General features: G+C 36.6%; 1 protein-coding gene across 1 annotated transcript in view; it reads right to left on the reverse strand.

Annotated features, from left to right (window-relative positions):
* The window catches only part of MEGF9 (multiple EGF like domains 9), an 82113-nt gene that overhangs the window by 38742 nt on the left and 23876 nt on the right, over positions 1-19495 (reverse strand). Inside the window, exon 2 of the mRNA XM_032418261.1 lies at positions 1840-2041. Coding sequence (XP_032274152.1) covers positions 1840-2041 — 202 coding nt within the window. The remainder of the gene's footprint in view (positions 1-1839; positions 2042-19495) is intronic.

Below are 19495 nucleotides of genomic sequence, written 5' to 3' on the forward strand. Positions count from 1 at the left end.
AAAAAAAAAAAAAAAAGAAAGATCTGCCTGGGTTGTAAAGCTGGCAAAAGGCTTTTAAAAAGGATTTAGATCTCAAAGGGCAAAGAGAGAATTTACAATTGCAAGTTTTCTAAAGATCTAAGAAAAGGGGCCTGTCTCAGAAAGAAGTCTGTCTAAGGTTTAGCCAAGCTGAGAGAAGGTGAAGGCTATTTTGATCAATGTATATCTCATATTAGTTCTTAAGGAAGAGTTGTGAATTGCTAGATGAGTGCGAGAATGCTTTTAAAACATTTGATTCATATTGAAAAATTACCATCAGAATTATTTTCTAAATTTATATGTTCACTAGCAAAGTATGAGGGTTTCCATTTTCCATTTGTGTGTGCCAGCATGAGTTTATTAAAAGAGACTATTTCCAAAAAAAAAAAAAAAACCCCCACATAAAAAGAGTTTCAAAGATTAAAACAAATAACTATTTTAAAATATCAACACCATCATAAGCATTGATTATTGTTGCATTTGAAATTATAAACTTCTCCTTCTTTTTTAAGATTTTATTTATTTATTTGAGAGAGAGCAAGAGCTAGAGAGGGAGAGAGCATGAGCAGTGGTGAAGGACAGAGGGAGAGGGAGAAGCAGACTCCCCACTGAGCAGGGAGCCCGATGCGGGACTCCATCCCAGGACCCGGGGATCATGACCTGAGCTAAAGGCAGACGCTTAATCGATTGAGTCACCTAGACGCCCCAAATTATAAACTTGTTAATCCAGTTCACATCCATATTTTTAATAGAGGTATAATATGATACAATATTGCATATCATGTGTACAGTATGATTTATAAAGCATCCAAGATAACTACAGCTGAGTATAAAGAAACTTCTGCCAAGGAACTAAAAGTTCTTTAAAACTATTCCCTCATTTAAGCCAACAGTATTCCTTTGAAATTAAAACAACCCAGAATGTATTGTGTGATGTGTGCTAGGCATTTTACGCGCATCTATCCATTTAACCTTCACAACAACCTTGAGAAGAAACTGAGGCTCAGAAAAATGAAATAACTTGCTGAAAGCACAAAGCTCCTAAGTGGAAACAGATCTTGGATCTATACCCAGGTTAGGCTGATTGTAAAGCTTATGTTCTTTTCATTACATAACACTGTCTCTTCAGCTTTTTGCTTTAGGTTTCACAAAAAGCTAGGTGCTTCATACAAGGTCAAAGAACAATTACTTTCAATGTAATAGAAGGCATATCCTCAGATGGTGGGACACTGTTCTACTACATTAAGTTGCCTCCAAATAACATAATATTTTAAAGGTAACTTCCAGATAATTCCTACTTAATCAAGTTTTGGTCCCCCAAAATGTGCTGGTAAAACCAGTCTTTTCCCCACTAGTTAGAGAAATTAGGATATTACCAACTTTAAGCCTTAGATGTGCAAAGAAACAGTTCTGGCATTTGGATAAGAGAAAAAATAAAGCAAAGAGTAAGTTTCCTGAAAATCCCATGGTATGTGAATAAACATAATAAGAACGTTTCCCCTGGAAATGCCAGGAAGTTATCACTTCCAGAAAGGAGACTGCTTTCTCAATAATTTTTTTCCATGAAATTTAGAGAAATTATCACAAAGCAAAATTGGTGACCCAGGTCCTTTTGAAAAACTAGATCAGTAAATTAGATGCTTTTTAATTTTGATATTAAATATACAAAGTGAGGAAATAAAAGTGTATGAAATATTTTATGAATCTATGCCCCCTCATCCCCCTTTATTTAAACCACTCTGGTCCTTGAGAGCAAGAGCCTTTTCTTTTTCTTGATAAAATGGCATCACCCCCACGGCTTCCACCTCCACGGCTGCTTACCTGCTGCAGAGCGCGCTGAGGGCTCCGTGCGGACTGCAGTCACACGGCAGACAGAGCCCAGAAGTGTGATTCAGGTAAAAGCTATCCCTGCAGGTGTCACAACGGAGCCCTTGATAAGGTGGCCGGCACTCACACTGCCCTGTGGTCTGGTTGCAGCGATTCACGTCCAGGCTTCCTGCCACAGAGCAGTTACATGCATCACCTATAAAGGGAAGAAGGGAAGAGACATTAGTAACTAAGATTTAATGCTTTCTTAATTAAATGAATGCTATTTTATTTTTCCTAATAAATGTTCATGACAATTTTGTAAGGATGGGAAAAAAAATGAATTCTGGTTCAAATTCACTTGCTGACCCGTTTATTTAAGATGGGAAATATAGGCAGTCAAGTATGTAAAACTATACATCGCTCATAATTATAAAGCTAACATCCTCAATGTCCTTGCCAGTACTCCTTATCTTCTAGCTCTCCTACCCTCCACTCTAATATGGGGGGTGGGGAACCCTGTATACTACTCAGTTTTGCTGGACTGGAGACCTCAAAGGCCTATGCTTACCTACATGGCACTGAGAGCACATGCTGGAAATGGCAACATGTTAAATAATGAAGAGTCTCATTGTACAGCAGCAAAAGCCTAAGGCTCAAATGGTTTACTGTGGTCATTTATACAGGTCAGCCAAAATTGTGCTGGAGCTGGAATCGTAAGTTAATATGTTCTTCCCAGGAAAGAATTCATGGAGAGTTGAAACTTTAAGGTAAGGAAAGGATGAACAATAAATCCTAGATGAGAAAGTGGCCACAGTCATCCTGATCAGTGGGCTAAAACCAATCACAGTTTGAATCTTTTTCCTAAGTTTTAAGATTTAGAAAATAAACTTTCCTTTAGCTACATTTCAAAGAGTTCTTTGGATGAAAATATTTAGAAGTCCTTGGCTTTAGCCTTTAAATGTAGATGTATTTAAAGGTCAGCTCGAATTTGGTTTTTGCTATTGTTTACACTCATTTTATCAAGAAAGTATTTTCAACAATGGTTTGACACAGTACCAACAGAGGACTTTGTGAGCATTTAAAAAACAAGTAAAGTCAACTGCAGATGAAGTAAAACCTTGTACAGTTTAGGAATAGCCCCAATTCCAAAATAGCTACAAACCTAGGTTTAACAAGTCCCCCCAAAATCTAGTACAAATTAAACTTCTGAGTAGGTAAGGCACTATATGAAATGACATTACATTGATAAAAATTTAGCTTGGAAAAAATAATCTTTAATGTCATTTTTGATGATTTTTTTAAAAGTTACTGAATAACTGCAAATCCAGGGTCTTAAATAGAATGTTATAAAGGCATTTGCTTCTCTAGTCTGGAAAAGTGAATTAAAATTCCTAATGTCATCACAAGCTGCTTATTCACACAAATCAAAGCAAAGGATTCCACAGAGAAATTCCCACTTGGCCGCACCCATACCAATCCATACCTCCCACACTTCTTCAGTTCCTAACCTTTGGGGTCAGCTTATCTCCCTGATCTTTCCATCTATTCTAATTTGTAAATAGATCAAATGAATGAATATACATATATTGGTGAGTGATTTACTTTATGCATAATTCAAGCATGCGTGGTAAATTAGTTACAAATCTCAAAGAAGAATTCAAGATTTCTTCATTCACCAAACTTAGAAAAGGTATCAGCTTCCCATCTCAGTCAACTTTCTTATTTTTATTAGGCTATGTAAGCATGACATCTCTTTGACAGAGTTACTTGTTTTCACATTATTTGTAGTGTTTGGTGTGTGTGTGTGTGTGTGTGTTTGTGGTTTTTGTAAATAAGGAAGCCATGTTTAGTGGTCTGAAAAGTTGCCAATGACAACTTCATGGTAAAACCTACACTCCACCAAAAATGACCAGAATGCTTAAAATAACATTTTTCTTCCAAATCTGGCAGAATTTCAACATACATCCAATTCCTCCTGCTGGACCAATTTCATCACAACTTAAACTAACCAATTATGCTGGTGTGGACAGAACTAGCTCAAGAAAAATGAACAGATTAAGAAAAAAGTCTAAGACTATTTTATTCTATTATTTCCTTACAAATGTACTTCCATCTGAAACCCGAATCAGTATTCCCAATCAATAAGCATTTTTTTAAAATAACTTAATTAGTGGCGCCTGGGTGTCTCAGTCATTAAGCGTCTGCCTTCGGCTCAGGTCATGATCCCAGGGTCCTCGGATCAAGCCCCGCATCGGGCTCCCTGCTCAGCCAGGAGCCTGCTTCTCCCTCTCCCACTCCCCCTGCTTGTGTTCCCTCTCTAGCTGTCTCTCTCTCTGTGTCAGATAAATAAATAAGATCTTTTTAAAAAATAAAATAACATAATTAATCTAAAAACTTTGAGGAAAAAACTGTTTTTTTCCAATAAAGTTCTAATGGATAAACTTGAGTACAAATCAAGTTCATTAGCTATTTATTACTTCTCTAGAGCCAAGTCAATCTCTTCCATATCCTCTGAACATATTCTTTTTAGTCTCATCTTTGGACCTTTGCTCATTTTTCCTCTTTGAAATGCTCTCTACTCTCCACATATTCAAACCTATTCCCTATTTCAAGAGTCAGCTAAAACTTACTCCTCCACAAACTCTAATTCTATTACCCCTAGTATGAATCTGTAACAACATCTATTACCTATAACTCTCATATGCCAATAAGTTGAAGAGGCAGGAAAGTGAAGCAGTTATGACTATAGACGATAGAGGCAGACGGCTATAGGCTGAAATCCAGCTCTCTCACCACTAACTTTATGACCTTAGAGAAGTTAACTACCCTCTTGTGCCTTCCTTTTCTTGTCTGTAAACAGGGCATAATACAGTACCAATTACACTCAGCCCCAACACTGGAGGTAGTTTGGAGTACTGTGAGAAGTATAGCTGGAAGAAAGAGATACCAGATAAAATAACACAACAACAATTCAGATGTCAGTTCATAGGCCACAGCTTTGTTATACCCTGTGGACAAGAAAGCGTGGGATTGGATTTATTACCATGGCAGTTTTTGACAATGTTTAGGAAATAGAGTTAGTGTCCCGACATTCAGAAATCCAAGTTGTAGGTTATCTAGGAAGAAAATAAGGGGTATAATATGTAATCTGGGCTTCATATATTACCAATACAGGTGCCTACAAATACAATGATGAAAACACAAGGGTTAAGGATGTGGTTTTAGGGAGGATGAAAAGAGCATTTATTGATTATATGCCCCTTGTATTAATCATCCTAGCAGTAGTGGAATATATGGCAAATATTTCAGCAAGAGCGACAACCCTCATGCCAAGAAGGGGATTGATTTATGAAGACAAAATGTACTATCACATTAACATTCCTCTCCAAATTAACCAAAGGAAAGGAAGTTAAAGCAAAGCATACAAAATGCCAGGGAACATGTGCATCTTTTCTGTTTGGAGCTCGGAATCTGAGGCCCTATCCCAGTGACTGACCTCAAATGAAATGACCCAACTTAAATGAATAGTATGAGCAACAGTAATAAATGTAAAGCACTATGAATATCCAATAAATTGTGTTCGGATAACTTGTTACCTTGTAAGTAGAGTAAAAACTCAGAGCCTTCACAGTTCTTGACATTCATATAGAACCAGACAGGAGTTAATGCAGAAACAATGCAATTTACTAGCAGGCTGGCAATATGAAGAAGAAGAAGAAGAAAGGAATTTCAGTTGATAGAAGGAGTAGGAAGGATCTATAGCCAAGAAGAGACAAAGTGCTGACTTTTTAATGAGGCAGAATCTTAGCAAAGCAGCACAAAGGAGTCAGGGACATGACTGATGGTAAGGCCCTAGTATGGATGTTAATGGGAATGAAACAATATGAAGAGGACACAAAAAACTAATTATGGACAAGTCTGAATGAAATGCCAAAAATCTCATGTGGCTGCCTAAGAGTACATATGAAGTAAATTCTCCATCATTTGAGCTGTGGGTTTTCTTTCAATGCCCTGTGATTCTTGGGAAAGCTCTATAGAGAAATAATTAGAGAAAAGTAACATGAATGTTAGCAAAGAGATGGCAATCTTTAGCAATATTTTTTCTTTTTGTTTGACTTCTGAAGAGCAATGAAATACTTTGAAGAGCAATGAATTTAACCCTAAGGAAGAATAAGAAACTAAAATCTCGTGCCAGACTATTTGAAAATAGAAATATAAAGGCCCAGAGAAGAGACAATAACTTGGCATTTTTCTCTGAGAACTTGAATGTACGTGAAGATTTTGTAGTAAAAGTATCCAAAATAATCATTGCATTTAAATCAAATACTGAACTTTTTCAAACAATCCTTACCAAGGGCCAGGAGATGAACAATCTCAGCAATGAAAAATAAATATAGAGTAACTTTGTTTAGAAGTTCCATAAGCTCCCCCACCCCCTTTGTGCACAAACACTTATACTGGTAAGAGATTGTCTCCCTGCACATACTAAAGACCTTTTCTCATACACCTGGTAGTCTTCTTTCTGCCTCCAGCTTTTAACAACCTCATGTCACTGCACAGTAAAAAGTCCATCATATCTTCTAGAGAATTTTAATGTGTTTTGGTATCTGCAGCTACTTTGATGGTAGTTTTTAGAAAAATATTAATTGTGATACTATGTCCCAATTAATGTGCCCTCTGTCTCTCTGTCTCTTTTGAAGTCCTTTCTGAGTGTTGTAATTAACTATGATGTCTGGAGACTCAAGCAATTTGGTACAATAGTGTGTTAGCCTTTTGCAGATAAATAAGAACTGTAAAAGCAGTAAAGGAAAGATCTGAATAAGTAAATGAAAAAAATTTTGTCCCCAGTCAATTCATGATGCAAATGTCATAGAACAAAAAAATGTTAATTGATAAGAACACTGTTGCTGAACTAAATTGATTACAAAACAAGTATTGCATTTATGCATAGAGACTGGGAAAATACTTGTAAATATAACTAACACAGAGCACTCACAGGAATCTGATTCAGGAATATAGCCTGAAATTCTACCTATAGCCTCTTGCAAAATTGTGGAAATACTTTTGCAAAACTCAATTTCCAACTCCTTTTGATTCCTTCAACAATGATTTCATTCTTGCTTTCAATATCTTCAGATATTAAAAGAATAAAAAAATTATCTATTAAGAACATTTTTTAAAAACTGCTCTAGGCTATTCCAAAACTTTTCATTCTTCTGCATATTCAGAAGACATACAAAATGTACTGTAATATTTACTTATGTGTCTTCTGTTCAATGTCAAAGTAGCAAAAGCTAGAAGACATGTATTTAAAATGTATCAAGGCTCCGCACTTAATCTTATAACCAAAATTTAAAACATTAATAGAACTGAATACCATATGAGTAAATTTTACTGGATGTAAATTTTAAAAAACAAAAACAATTTTTTAAAGCAATGAGGTTTTACTAGACTCTGTTCTTTTTTTTTTTTTGGACTACGTTCTTAGATTTTGCAAGAAGAAAGCCTTGGTGTCCCACAAGCAACTACATTAGCTGGATTGTGACACTAAAGTCACATGGGACCCAACTAATAATTGAAGTCTTTTGCAAAGCTAATGTTACAATTAAGATAGCAAGAATTGATGAATGTTTCAATTGATTACTGCACAAACAGCTGTGGAACATTTTAGGGTTTAAAATGCTATTTAACTGGGGCACCTGGGTGGCTCAGTCAGTTAAGCATCCGACTCTCAATTTTGGCTCAAGTTGTGATCTCAGGGTTGTGAGATTGAGCCCAGCATCAGGATCTGCACTGAGCTACGGTGTAGCCTGCTTGAGATTCTCTCCCTCCCTTTCTGTACGTCCCTTCCCTCCACCTCCACCCCAGTTCCCACACATGCATGTGCTCTTTATCTCTCTTAAAAAAATAAATAAATAATAAAATAAATAAAGAAAATGTTATTTAACTAAAAGAAGTAGAATCTTTTTCCTTTGGCTCCAACTTAAGTCTTTGGTTATAATTGCTCCTGTGTAAAATGAAGGAGAAGAGGAAAAACTAAGATAAAGATGTATAGGATTCCCATCCCTTTTTCATACACAACTGTTTCTTTTCCTTTGAGATTCATCATTAAAAACCCTACTCTATTTAAACAAACACTCGGGAAATACCTGTAAGTATAATGACTTTGAACCTACCCAGTCTGTCTTTTCCACAAACCTAGGATAATATCTACAAAAATAACATCTGTCCTGATATTCAAATTGAAAAGAAAGAGAAAAATAGTTGTCAAAATCAAAAGTAGGAATACTTAATTCAAACCTCTGCCTATACATCAAAAGAATACAAAACAACAACAACAAATAGTAATATTGTCTTGACTACAGGCCTGATTTCCTAAGCATACGGTTTATTTATTTCAAAATGTACTTTTTATCAGGCTCATATTCCATCTTTGTAGGTTTAGAGTAAAGGAATCCTGGAAAGGCCTCATTCTAGAGAAAAGGAATTATCAACAGAATTTTTATTTTTATAAAAGATCTTACTCTAGCATAACACTGATACTCAAGTTACATTTCACATTTATGTTATGCCAGGGTAGGGTTACAAATCTTTGCAAAACTGGGAAACTCAATATTAAAGCTGATGAGTTTCTTGCATTAAACCAGATTTCACAGAAATGTGAAAGTTTTAAAGCCACTACTTTTAAAGAAAAGCTTTAAGCTTTACCTTTTAAAATAAAAATGTATCCATTAAATTCCCAGTCATAATTCATTGTCACAAAACATTTCTTCTACTTTATGGTAGACACATGGGAAAAAAGTGGGTAACAACGACACAGGTTTTATAGAAAATTTTCTGCCTCATACTTAAGGACCATGTTGTCAGTGTTTGGTCCTTGGCTCACTGACAGCATTCCACAATTCAAAGACAATTCATCTGATTAATGAGACAAAATGACAAGTTCTGGGAAAGGTTGTAACAACCAGCTTTCACTACTACTAATAACCAAGATGATATGACTGGTTATTGACATGTATATCCAACATCACACTAAAAACTTCACATGTACACATCCCTCAGTCTTCACCACAATCCTGTGAGGTAGGTGACTTGAAGGAACATAAGTCTGAGAGAAATGAAACAATCACACAACCAACCAGTACTGGAAAACAGATTGCAACCCAAACTGAAGAACTCCAAAATCCATGTCTTTTCACTATGAGAAACTTCTGACTATCAAAACAAGTACAAAAAACACTAGACAGACCCAGGACATCTTACAACCAGAATTTGCTGCTAATTAACCAGCTCTGTGACCTTCAATAAGTCTAACTGCTCTGAGCTTCAGTGTCCTGATCTATAAAATATGGGTAATTCTTGTCATCTATCCATATGAAATACTTAGGGATAAAGCTAACATAATATATACATGATCTTTATGCTAAAAACTATAAGACACTGAAGAAAAAAAAACACACAAAAAAAGACCTAAATAAATGGAGAGACACAGCATAACAATTAAATCTATAGATTCAGTGAACCCCAGTGAAAATCTCATCAGGATTTTTTGGTAGGTATTCACAAACTGACTCGAAAATAAATTTTAAAAAGTAAAGAAACTTGAACAGCCAAAGAAGAATAAAGTTGGAAGACTTTCAATAACTCATTTCAAGACTTATTTTATAGCTATAATAATCAAGACAATGTGTTATTGGTGAAAGAAAAGACACAAAGGTCAATGGAACAAAACAGCCCAGGAATAGACCCGCATAAATATCATCAACTAATTTTTGACAAGGTGCAAAAGAAATTCAAGGGGAAAGGATCATTTTTTCAGTAAGTGGTGTTGGAACAGTTGGGTGTCCCTCAGCAAAAAGCTGAACGTTGACCTAACCTCACACCTTGTTAAAAAATTAACTCAAAATAGATCATAGCCCCAAATGTAAAATGTAAAACTACAATACCTCTAGAAGAAAACATAGGAGAAAATGTGATTGACCCCGGAGTGAGCAAAGAACTTTTAGATACAACACCAAAAGCAAAATCCATAAAATGAAAATTTATAAGTTGGACTTTATTAAAATTTAAAACTTTTGCTCTTTATAAAACTACTAAGAGAATGAAAACACAGTCACCAACTGGGAGAATATTTGCAAATCACATTTCTGTCAAAGGACTTGTGTCAAGAATATACAAAGAACTCTCAAAACTTAACAGTAAAAAAAACCACAATTTTAAAATGGGGAAAAGGTCTGAACAGATACTTCACCAAAGAAGGTATATGTATAACAAATAAACACTTGAAAAGATGCTCAACATCTTTTATTAGGAAAATGCAAATTGAAACCATAATGACATACTAGTACATACTTAATAGAATGACTAAATTTTATTTTATTTTATTTTTAAGATTTTATTTATTTATTAGAGAGAGAATGAGAGACAGAGAGCACGAGAGGGAAGAGGGTCAGAGGGAGAAGCAGACCCCCTGCTGAGCAGGGAGCCCGATGCGGGACTCGATCCCGGGACTCCAGGATCATGACCTGAGCCGAAGGCAGTCGCTTAACCAACTGAGCCACCCAGGCGCCCTAGAATGACTAAATTTTAAAAAACTGGCAGTACCCAGTGCTGATAACAGTGCTGAGCAACTAGAACTCTTCCATGTTACTAATAGGAATGCTTAGAAAACAATCTGGCCATTTCTTATAAACTTAAATTTACACCTACTATATGACCTAGCAATTTTAATCCTAGGTATTTACCCAAGAGAAATGAAAACTTATGTTCACAGGTAAGCATCAGTGAATGTTTATAGCAGTTGTATTCATAATCACCAAAAACTGAAAACTACCTAAATGTCAACTGTTGAATCATTAAAAAAACTGTGGTCCTTTTTATATGGTATGCTAATATATTTTTTCACATCAGAATCTGTTTCTGATTTATTAACTTGATCTGTCTATTCTTTTACCAGCATGCTAAAAAAAAAAAAAAAGTTTTAATAACTGCAGCTTTATAACATGTTTCACTAATGGATTACCTTTCTTTACATTTTCTTTTAGTTGTTGATAGTTATTTATGTTTCCAGCTGAACTCTACAGCCACATTTCCTCCAAAAAAGATCTATTGTAGTTTTCCCATTAATTCCACTTATTCTAAAAGTTAGTGTATCAGGAACTGGTAGCTTTATAATATTCCATTTTTCTACCTGTGAGCACAGGTATGCCTCTCCACTTACTGTCTTTCTCTCTATCTCTCAGCAAAATTTCATAATTTAAAAACATATTTATATGAGTTTCATACATATCTTGATGCGATTATTCCTAAACTTTGTATCATTTGTGGCAGTGGTGATTAGTGTGATTTTTTTCCCATTATCTTCTCTAATTAGTATTAGCTAGAAATACTTATTAACTTCAGTTTTTTTTGGAGATATATACATAGTCATTTTGATGAACTCTCATTATTTCTAATGTTTTTTGCCTTAATTTTTTTGAGTAAGACTTCTATTTTAAATTACACGGAGGCCTTCCACTGAAGGTCATATCTTCCCTGGCTATCAATAGATATAATTCTGAGTTTCCTCAACCACAACAATTTGTTGGTAACATAGAGCAAAGTGTTTCACACAACTGATTATCTCAATCCCTAGGTCAGCCTTATTATTAATTGTAATAAATGTAATTACCACTTACTATTACCTACAATGTCTCAGCCTTTATCAGTCACACATTTCACTTGAATGAACACTTTGCTTCACAACAACCTTGCAAGGGGTGTTTGTAAATAGGGAAATCAGAACTTAGAGAAGTGAAGTCACTGCCCAAGACCACACAGTTACAGTACGTGGTGAGACAGCATTCGGACCCAGGTTTCTCTTACTCTAGTGCTCTTCCTCATTCCACTTCACCACAGAGCTTTCTTCCTTTAAAAAAAGGGAAGGAGGGAAGGGGAAAAACAAGAAAAAAATTAAAATTCTACCTACTGCTGTTAAATACAGTTGGGTGGGTTTTTTGTTCTTTTTTTTTTCAGTCTATTTTCTTTGTAAGCAGGTGACATCAAGTCAAATGATTAGCAAACAGTAGGATGGGGGGAAACAGCTGGTCAAGCTACAAAAATAATTCTCAACGGGAGACTTAGAACACCTTGCATTTGCTTTTGGTCCCTGAGTCTTAATATATTGTTCAGAGCCAAAAACACACACTCATGATTTAATATTTGGGACCAGTTATTTTATTTAAATACAGTCTCATAGCTAAAATAATACTCCTAATTAGTATCTCCAGTATCTCTCTAAATTCTGGATATAGACTATGCTGAACAACAAAACTGCTACCTGAACACAGGCCAAAAAAAGTTTTTTGTGCCACCATTTTCCTATTTGCTTGCATTTTTCAAGACTTCTTTTCAAAAACCAGTTTTGCCATTTTGTAAAAGTTATTGCTTACTTTTTGGAAGGACATTTTTTTTCTTTCTGGCTATTACCAAATTGAGAATGTACTGCAAGAACTGACTAAATACCACCTATATGGCTTGAAAGAATAGCTAGTCTATCAAACTTTGAATTTATATGAACTTCTTTATTTACAAAATGCTCACAATATCCTTCAGTTTAAGGGGAGGTGGGGAGGAGGAAGGAGCAAATACAGAAATTGAATCCGTGCAACTTAAAATCTGGCTCCAGGCTATAAGAGAAAGAGAGCAGTCTATGAGGTCAAGGGACCTAGATTCAAATACTGAAACCATTGTTTATGATTTTAAAACTCATGCCCTCTTTGTAAAGGTTTTTTATAAAATTGGGATAATGATACCTAACTTATGAGGATGTTCTAAGAATTACAGGAGACAAGGCAAAGAAAACACCTAGGATAGGGCCTTCTCTTTCCCCACCCTACATTTTTATTATAAGCAATCTTTTTAGCAAAGTAGCATCCTTAGATGTTACTACAGATTGCAAGAATTGAGAACAGGGACCATCAGAGATCTCTGAATGTACTCAAATTACCTTAAATAATGTCATTAATGCCTTAATTTTGTAGCAATAGAACAGAAAGGCTAAGAAAAAGAGGAGAGCTTCAATTTCAAGTGCTGCCGATAGCTTCTGAGGTTGGGATTAGATTTGCCTTAGTGTGTCTATTTACAGAGCACAGCTGAGCAACTTAAAGGCTAGCACTATTTGCTCATTGTAATACCTGGAAAATTAGTTTGGGGAAAGGAGTGCAGAGAGAGCAAAAGAAAAGGTCAACTTAAAAATACTGTCCTAACCAGGACGCCTGGGTGGTTCAGTTGTTAAGCGGCTGCCTTCGGCTCAGGTCATGATCCCGGGGTCCTGGGATAGAGCCCCACATTGGGCTCCCTGCTCAGCCAGGAGCCTGCTTCTCCCTCTCCCACTCCCCCTGCTTGTGCTCCCTCTCTCACTGTGTCTCTCTTTGTCAAATAAATAAATAAAATCTTTAAAAAAAAAAATACTGTCCTAAGGCACCCAGTGATTTAACCTAGAAATTGTTCCTAATTTCTAATAAAAGAAGGTTGGTCCCACATATTATAGTTTAACATCTATCCCAGCCAATTTTTAAACATATTATTAAATGGATGGTTTGTGGATTATTAGGAATAAATATGTATTTGATTACAAAATTATGCCATACCATCTTGGGAAAATACATGGGGTATATAGGGACAAGTAAGTAGAGAGAAAATCTACTTACTATGGTTGCAACAAAGACTGACAGGGAGGACTAGGAGAAGAAAATACATATTAGAAAGGTATACTTGGGCACTTTATCCTGCATGGAACAATTCTCCAAATCAGGACCACCTGCTTCAGAATCACCGGGGGGGCACAGTGAAACTCTGATTCCTGGGTCCCATCCTACACCTATTGAATAGAAATCTTGGGGCGGGGGGGGGAGGGTCTCAGGAATATGGATTTTTTTACAAGCTTCAAAAGTGATTCTGATGTACCTAAAAGTTTGCTATATGCAAAAGGGAAATACGGAAAATTCTTGAGCAGAGTAATGATGTGGCCAGAGGTGGGCTTCAGAAGTAAAAACAACAACATAAACAAAAATAACAACAACAATAGGGGCACCTGGGTGGCTCAGTCGTTAAGCGTCTGCCTTCGGCTCAGGTCGTGATCCCAGGGTCCTGGGATCGAGCCCCGCATCGGGCTCCCTGCTCCGCAGGAAGCCTGCTTCTCCCTTTCCCACTCCCCCTGCTTGTGTTCCCTCTCTCGCTGTGTCTCTCTCTGTCAAATAAATAAATAAAATCTTTAAAAAAAAAAAATAACAACAACAATAATGACAACAGTAATGATCTGCACTCCACTACTTAGTGCTTACTTATGTGTTGACTTATTCCATGCCAGGCACTGTTTTATGTACTTTATATGCACAAACATTTAAAACATTCAAAGGACCTATCTATAAGGTAGGTCAGGTGATACAGGGGATAAAAGAAGGAAACGGAGGCGCAGAGAAAGTAAGGAATTTCCCCAAAGTCAAAAAGCCACCGATGTCCAACTGAGATTAGATTACCTTTAGCAGCAGTGTGAAGAAGGGACCAGAGGGGAGAAGACTGGAGGTGGGAGATTTATTGATAATCAACTGCAGCTGTCCAACAGGAACATCTAAAACTGGGCAGTGTCACTAGTAAAGACTGCTCTGAGAACATACAGATACCTGTCCGTATGTCATACGGTGAAATTAAATCTATTTGCCTTTTAAATAAATAAACACTGCAAGGCAGAAAACATACCTGTCTGCAGTTGTCTGCAGTGCTAAAGTTTAATGGATTTGGAGTTAAGAGCCAAGTGAAATAGCTGAGCCTTGAGTTATTCCAAAGGACACTTAAAAGAAGTACTTTTTCTTCTGGAACTGGAAGTGGGCTATCTTACTTTGTATGCCTTATCTAATCCTCTTACTCCTCAAAACATGTTGACAAATTCTTCCCACTCTCCTGCCACTCTCCACTATTATCAAACACTTACACAGTATAAACATTGTTCTACACTGCAAGCTGTGAAGTTCTTTGCTTTATCATCATGACTAAGCATTTGGGTAACACTTCAGATTCAAAAACCTTAAGGGCATGAGAGAGGAGAAACCCCTTTTCCAACCCCACAGCTCACTCCTGCTCTTGTACAGGCTGTTAGAGGAAGCTAGTCACACCCCTTTTACACACACACATACACACACACTCTCTCTCTCTCTCATAGGATATTCAAAAGAAAACTGAAATGGTCAATGCTAAAATAGATTGGGAGGACTTTTATTTTTTTTAATGAGAATTTGGAAGCACCAAGATATTAAGTTCGCAAACAATACAAAACACAACCCTCAAACTTCCCCTAATCATTGCCAAAGCACTAATGAAAGTTAACAATCTCAGAAGTTCTCAGGGACCAGCGGTTAATAATAAATTGAAAAAGAAATAATGTGATTCCCTCCTCTACTTCTAAAGTAATAGTCTTAGAGAAACAAACAACATTAGCCAAAATATCTAAGAGAAACAGGCTAAGTGAAATTTACCTCCACTCTAGTGGAATTTACCTATTTGTCCTTCACTTCTGATTTCAGGCATCCCATTCACTACCTTCTGTACCTTTAAAAGCTTTCACCACACCGTTGGCAGGATTGTAAAATGGTGCAATCACCATGGGAAACAGTATAGAGTTTCCTATAGAAATGTAACTACCATATGATCCAGTCACCCCACTTCTGGGTATATATCCAAAAGAACTGAAAGCAGAGCCTTGAAGACACATTTGTACCCCCCTGTTCAGGGCATTATTCGTAACAGCCAACATGTGGAAGCAACCTAAAGGTCCATTGATGGATGAATGGATAAACAAAATGTGGGATATACATACAATGGAATATTATTCAGCCTTAAAAAGCGAGGGTAGGGGCGCCTGGGTGGCTCAGTCGTTAAGCGTCTGCCTTCGGCTCAGGTCATGATCCCAGGGTCCTGGGATGGAGCCCCGCATCAGGCTCCCTGCTCTGCGGGAAGCCTGCTTCTCCCTCTCTTGCTGTCAATCTCTCTCTCTGTCAAAAAATAAGTAAAATCTTTAAAAATATATATTTAAAAAAAAAAAGCGAGGGTATCCTGTCACATGTTACAACATGGATGAACCTCCAGGTCATTATGTTAAATGAAATCAGCCAGTCACAAAAAAACAAAAAACAAAAAACAAAACAAAAAAAAACCTACATGATTCCACTTATATAAGGCATCTAAAGTAGTCAAATCTAGAAAAACAGCAGAATGGTACTTACCAGAGATTAGGAAGTAGAAAGAAGTAAGGGGAGTTCTATTTAATCGATATTGAGTTTCAAATTTGCAAAAAAGTTCTGGAGATCTGTTTCACAACAATGTAAATATACTCAACACTTACACAATGTGCAATGTGAACTGTATACTTACACGATGATAAATTTTACATATCTTTTATTCATAGTAAAAAAAAAACAGGTGGGATAGAAGCTATTATCATACAGCATGTTTGTGTGCATTTCTTACTTTACCAAAGGAGCTAGGAAATTTTAATTGCTAGGACTTAGGAATTTGATTGTCTGATCTACCCCATTTTTACAGGTAACCGAAGCTACAAGTAGTAAAGTAATTTTCCATATAAGCTTTGAAGCCAGACAGACCAGACCACAAACATTGGCTCTACCTCTTAGCTGTGAGCATGGACAACTGTGGGGATGAAACAATGTAGCGCAGGGCCTGACACACAGTTCTCCTTCCCTTTCAGCAATCTGTTAGTTTGTTCCAGAGTCAGAGCCCCAACTGGGTTGACAATGATAAATGGAATGACGGTTTGAAGAAAGACAGGTGAATTTTTATAAAATATTTTAATTAAAAAATATATATGTAATTTAGATCAATTACTAAGAAATGCTGAAAGTAAGCTATCTACTGAAGTAATTTTGCTTGATTTTTTAATGTTTCCCTTCCCAAAAATCTATCTCATTTTAAGGAGAGAATGATTACAGATTAAATATAGGCGGTCATCTAAAAGAAGCTATTCCTGGAACAACCAAATCTCTCCTACAGTCCTGATGGAAATATAAACTTGTATAAGGTCTTCACAGAACAACGTGGCAATATCCAGAAAGATAATGATGTGTTACAACCTAGTAGTGCCGAGGAACTCAGTGTGTGTCCATGAATCTGCATTACCTGAGAACTTAAGAGAAATGCAGATTCTCAGGCCCGCCTCAGACCAACTGAATCAGAATTTACATTCTAACAATGTACTCAGGTGATTTCTATGCACATTAATTGAGGAGCACTGACCTAGAGAAACTCTCCCATATGTGAAGAAAGAGGCATGTGCAAGGAGGTCCACTGTAACATTATTTGAAGTGCCTACCAACAAGAAAATGAATATGTTGTGGTACATTCACAGAGTGGACAACTACACAACAACTCAGTCATTCAGAGTTACGTGAACGAACAAAGATAAATCTCAAAAAAATGCTGAGTGAGAAAAGCATAAGATGCCATTATGCAAAATTTAAAACATTGAAACAACACTATATTTGTGTGTGTATGTATGTGTGTGTGTATAAGCTTTCTCAAATGCATAGGGCCACATTCAGAATAGTGGTTACATCTGAATAGGGAAGGAAGAAAATGGGATAAAGGAGGAACACTTGAGGCTTTAATCATATCTAGCATTTTATTTCAAGATGAAAAAAAATCCAAAGTGAATATGGGAGAGAACTCAGATATTATAAAGCTGAGAGGTAGATACAGAGGGTGTTCACTTTCTATAAGCTTTTCTGAAAGCTTGATATATTTCATAATTTTTATGAAACATAGTTTCTCCCCATTAATTAACATTTCTCAGTAATAAATATTATCCTACTCAACCTTGTACTATGGTTATTTATCTACTTGTCCTATCTAGGTTTTGGAAGAACAGGTTTTACATCTGACTTATCCCTGAATGCATCCTCACCCTTTCCCAACACACAGAGACATGGCTCTTGGGCTTCAGATACTAGGTTAGGAGATAGAGAGGTCAGATGTAAGTGGAGTGATGGTTACCTAAGGCAATAAAATGGACCAATAGAATCTTTGCCTGGACAGCCAAAACTATGGCCTCGAAATGGGACTAAATGTAAAGTCAAGAAATGAAAGAAAGAAAACAAATAGCACAGTACTGTAAGCAGGACTGCATCAGATGCATTGAAAGGGTAAAAAAGAAAAAAATACACGTCCATGGGCATGAATTTATTCATTCACTCAGCAAACATATTATCGGCTTACCATGTGCCAAATACTTTATCAGGTGCTGGGGATACAGCAGTAAATAAAAAAGACCAAAATTCATGCCCTCATGACCTTATATCTTACCAGGAGGGAGACATACAAACAAGTTAAATATCTAGTATGTTAAAAGGTAGTTAAATGGTAAGGAGAAAAACCAACGTAAGGAAGGGAAACATGGGAGAGGAAGAGAAACTGTAGACATCCCTATTGGGGAATATAGTTTTAGGTAGAATGGACAAAGGAAGCATATGGTAAGTATATACATTAGTTTTCCTTTTACATGTTCTTTACACATGCTTCTGGGCAAGGTTAGGAGGTTTAAAAGGTTCGAAGCAATGTTCTGTTGAGTAATTGAATGAATAAATAAATGAATGTGGGGCACCAGGGTGGTTCAGTCGGTTGTGTCCGACTCTTGATTTCAGCTCAGGTCATGATCTCAGGGTCATGGGGTCATGCTGGGCATGGAGCCTTCTTAAGGGCATGGAGACTTCTTAAGATTCTTTCTCCCCCTTTCCCTCTGTCCCTCCCCACTGCCACTGTGCAGCCCCCACCCCCTGCCGCCTCTCTAAAAAATAAATGAATGGTGATGGACATTGGGGAGGGTATGTGCTATGGTGAGCGTTGTGAATTGTGTAAGACTGATGAATCACAGACCTGTACCCCTGAAACAAATAATATATTATATGAAAGAAAGAAAGAAAGAAAAAAATCTAATCACTGAAAAAAAAATGAATGAATGAATGAATAGGACTAAAAGATGGGAAGAAAAATACCAAGAACATGAAAAAAGAAAACCCTAATTCTTCTCTGAGGTTGCTAGAGAGAAGATTCTCAGCAAGGCACATAATGATTAATTCACTCATTCAACAAATTAGTATGGTACCAGAAATGGGGAATATAATTTCTAGATGCCAGAGATACAACAATGTAGAAGAAAGCTATGGTCCCTGACCTCATACAGCTTACAGTCTTATAGCAGAGAGAAAAACAAAGGAGCTGTATAGTGTGATAAGTAGTAAAATGGAAATATGCACACAATGTTATGGGAAAACATGGTATGTGTGTTTGCACTGGGAAAAACACCTAATTAAGACTTTCCAAAGGAAGAAATCTAAATAGGCACACAAAGAATGTGGAGGAGGTTTAGCCAAGCTAGGAGTAAAGGGGAAGAATATCCCAAATTCAAGGTGGTAGCACATGTAATGACCTAGACGTTAAGACAGAGCATAGTACCACAGAGACTTGAGAAAAATTCATTGTGGCATGGGCATAGAATAGGAGGCCAGAGTAGTGACAGGTCAAGGGCATTTGAGTAGCCATGGAAGAATTTTACACAAGATAGAATGACATTATCAGATCTACATTTTTTTTTTAAGATTTATTTATTTATTTTAGAGAGAAA

Source organism: Phoca vitulina, unplaced genomic scaffold (genome assembly GCF_004348235.1).
Source record: "Phoca vitulina isolate PV1807 unplaced genomic scaffold, GSC_HSeal_1.0 scaffold21, whole genome shotgun sequence".
Classification (NCBI taxonomy): Eukaryota; Metazoa; Chordata; class Mammalia; order Carnivora; family Phocidae; genus Phoca; species Phoca vitulina.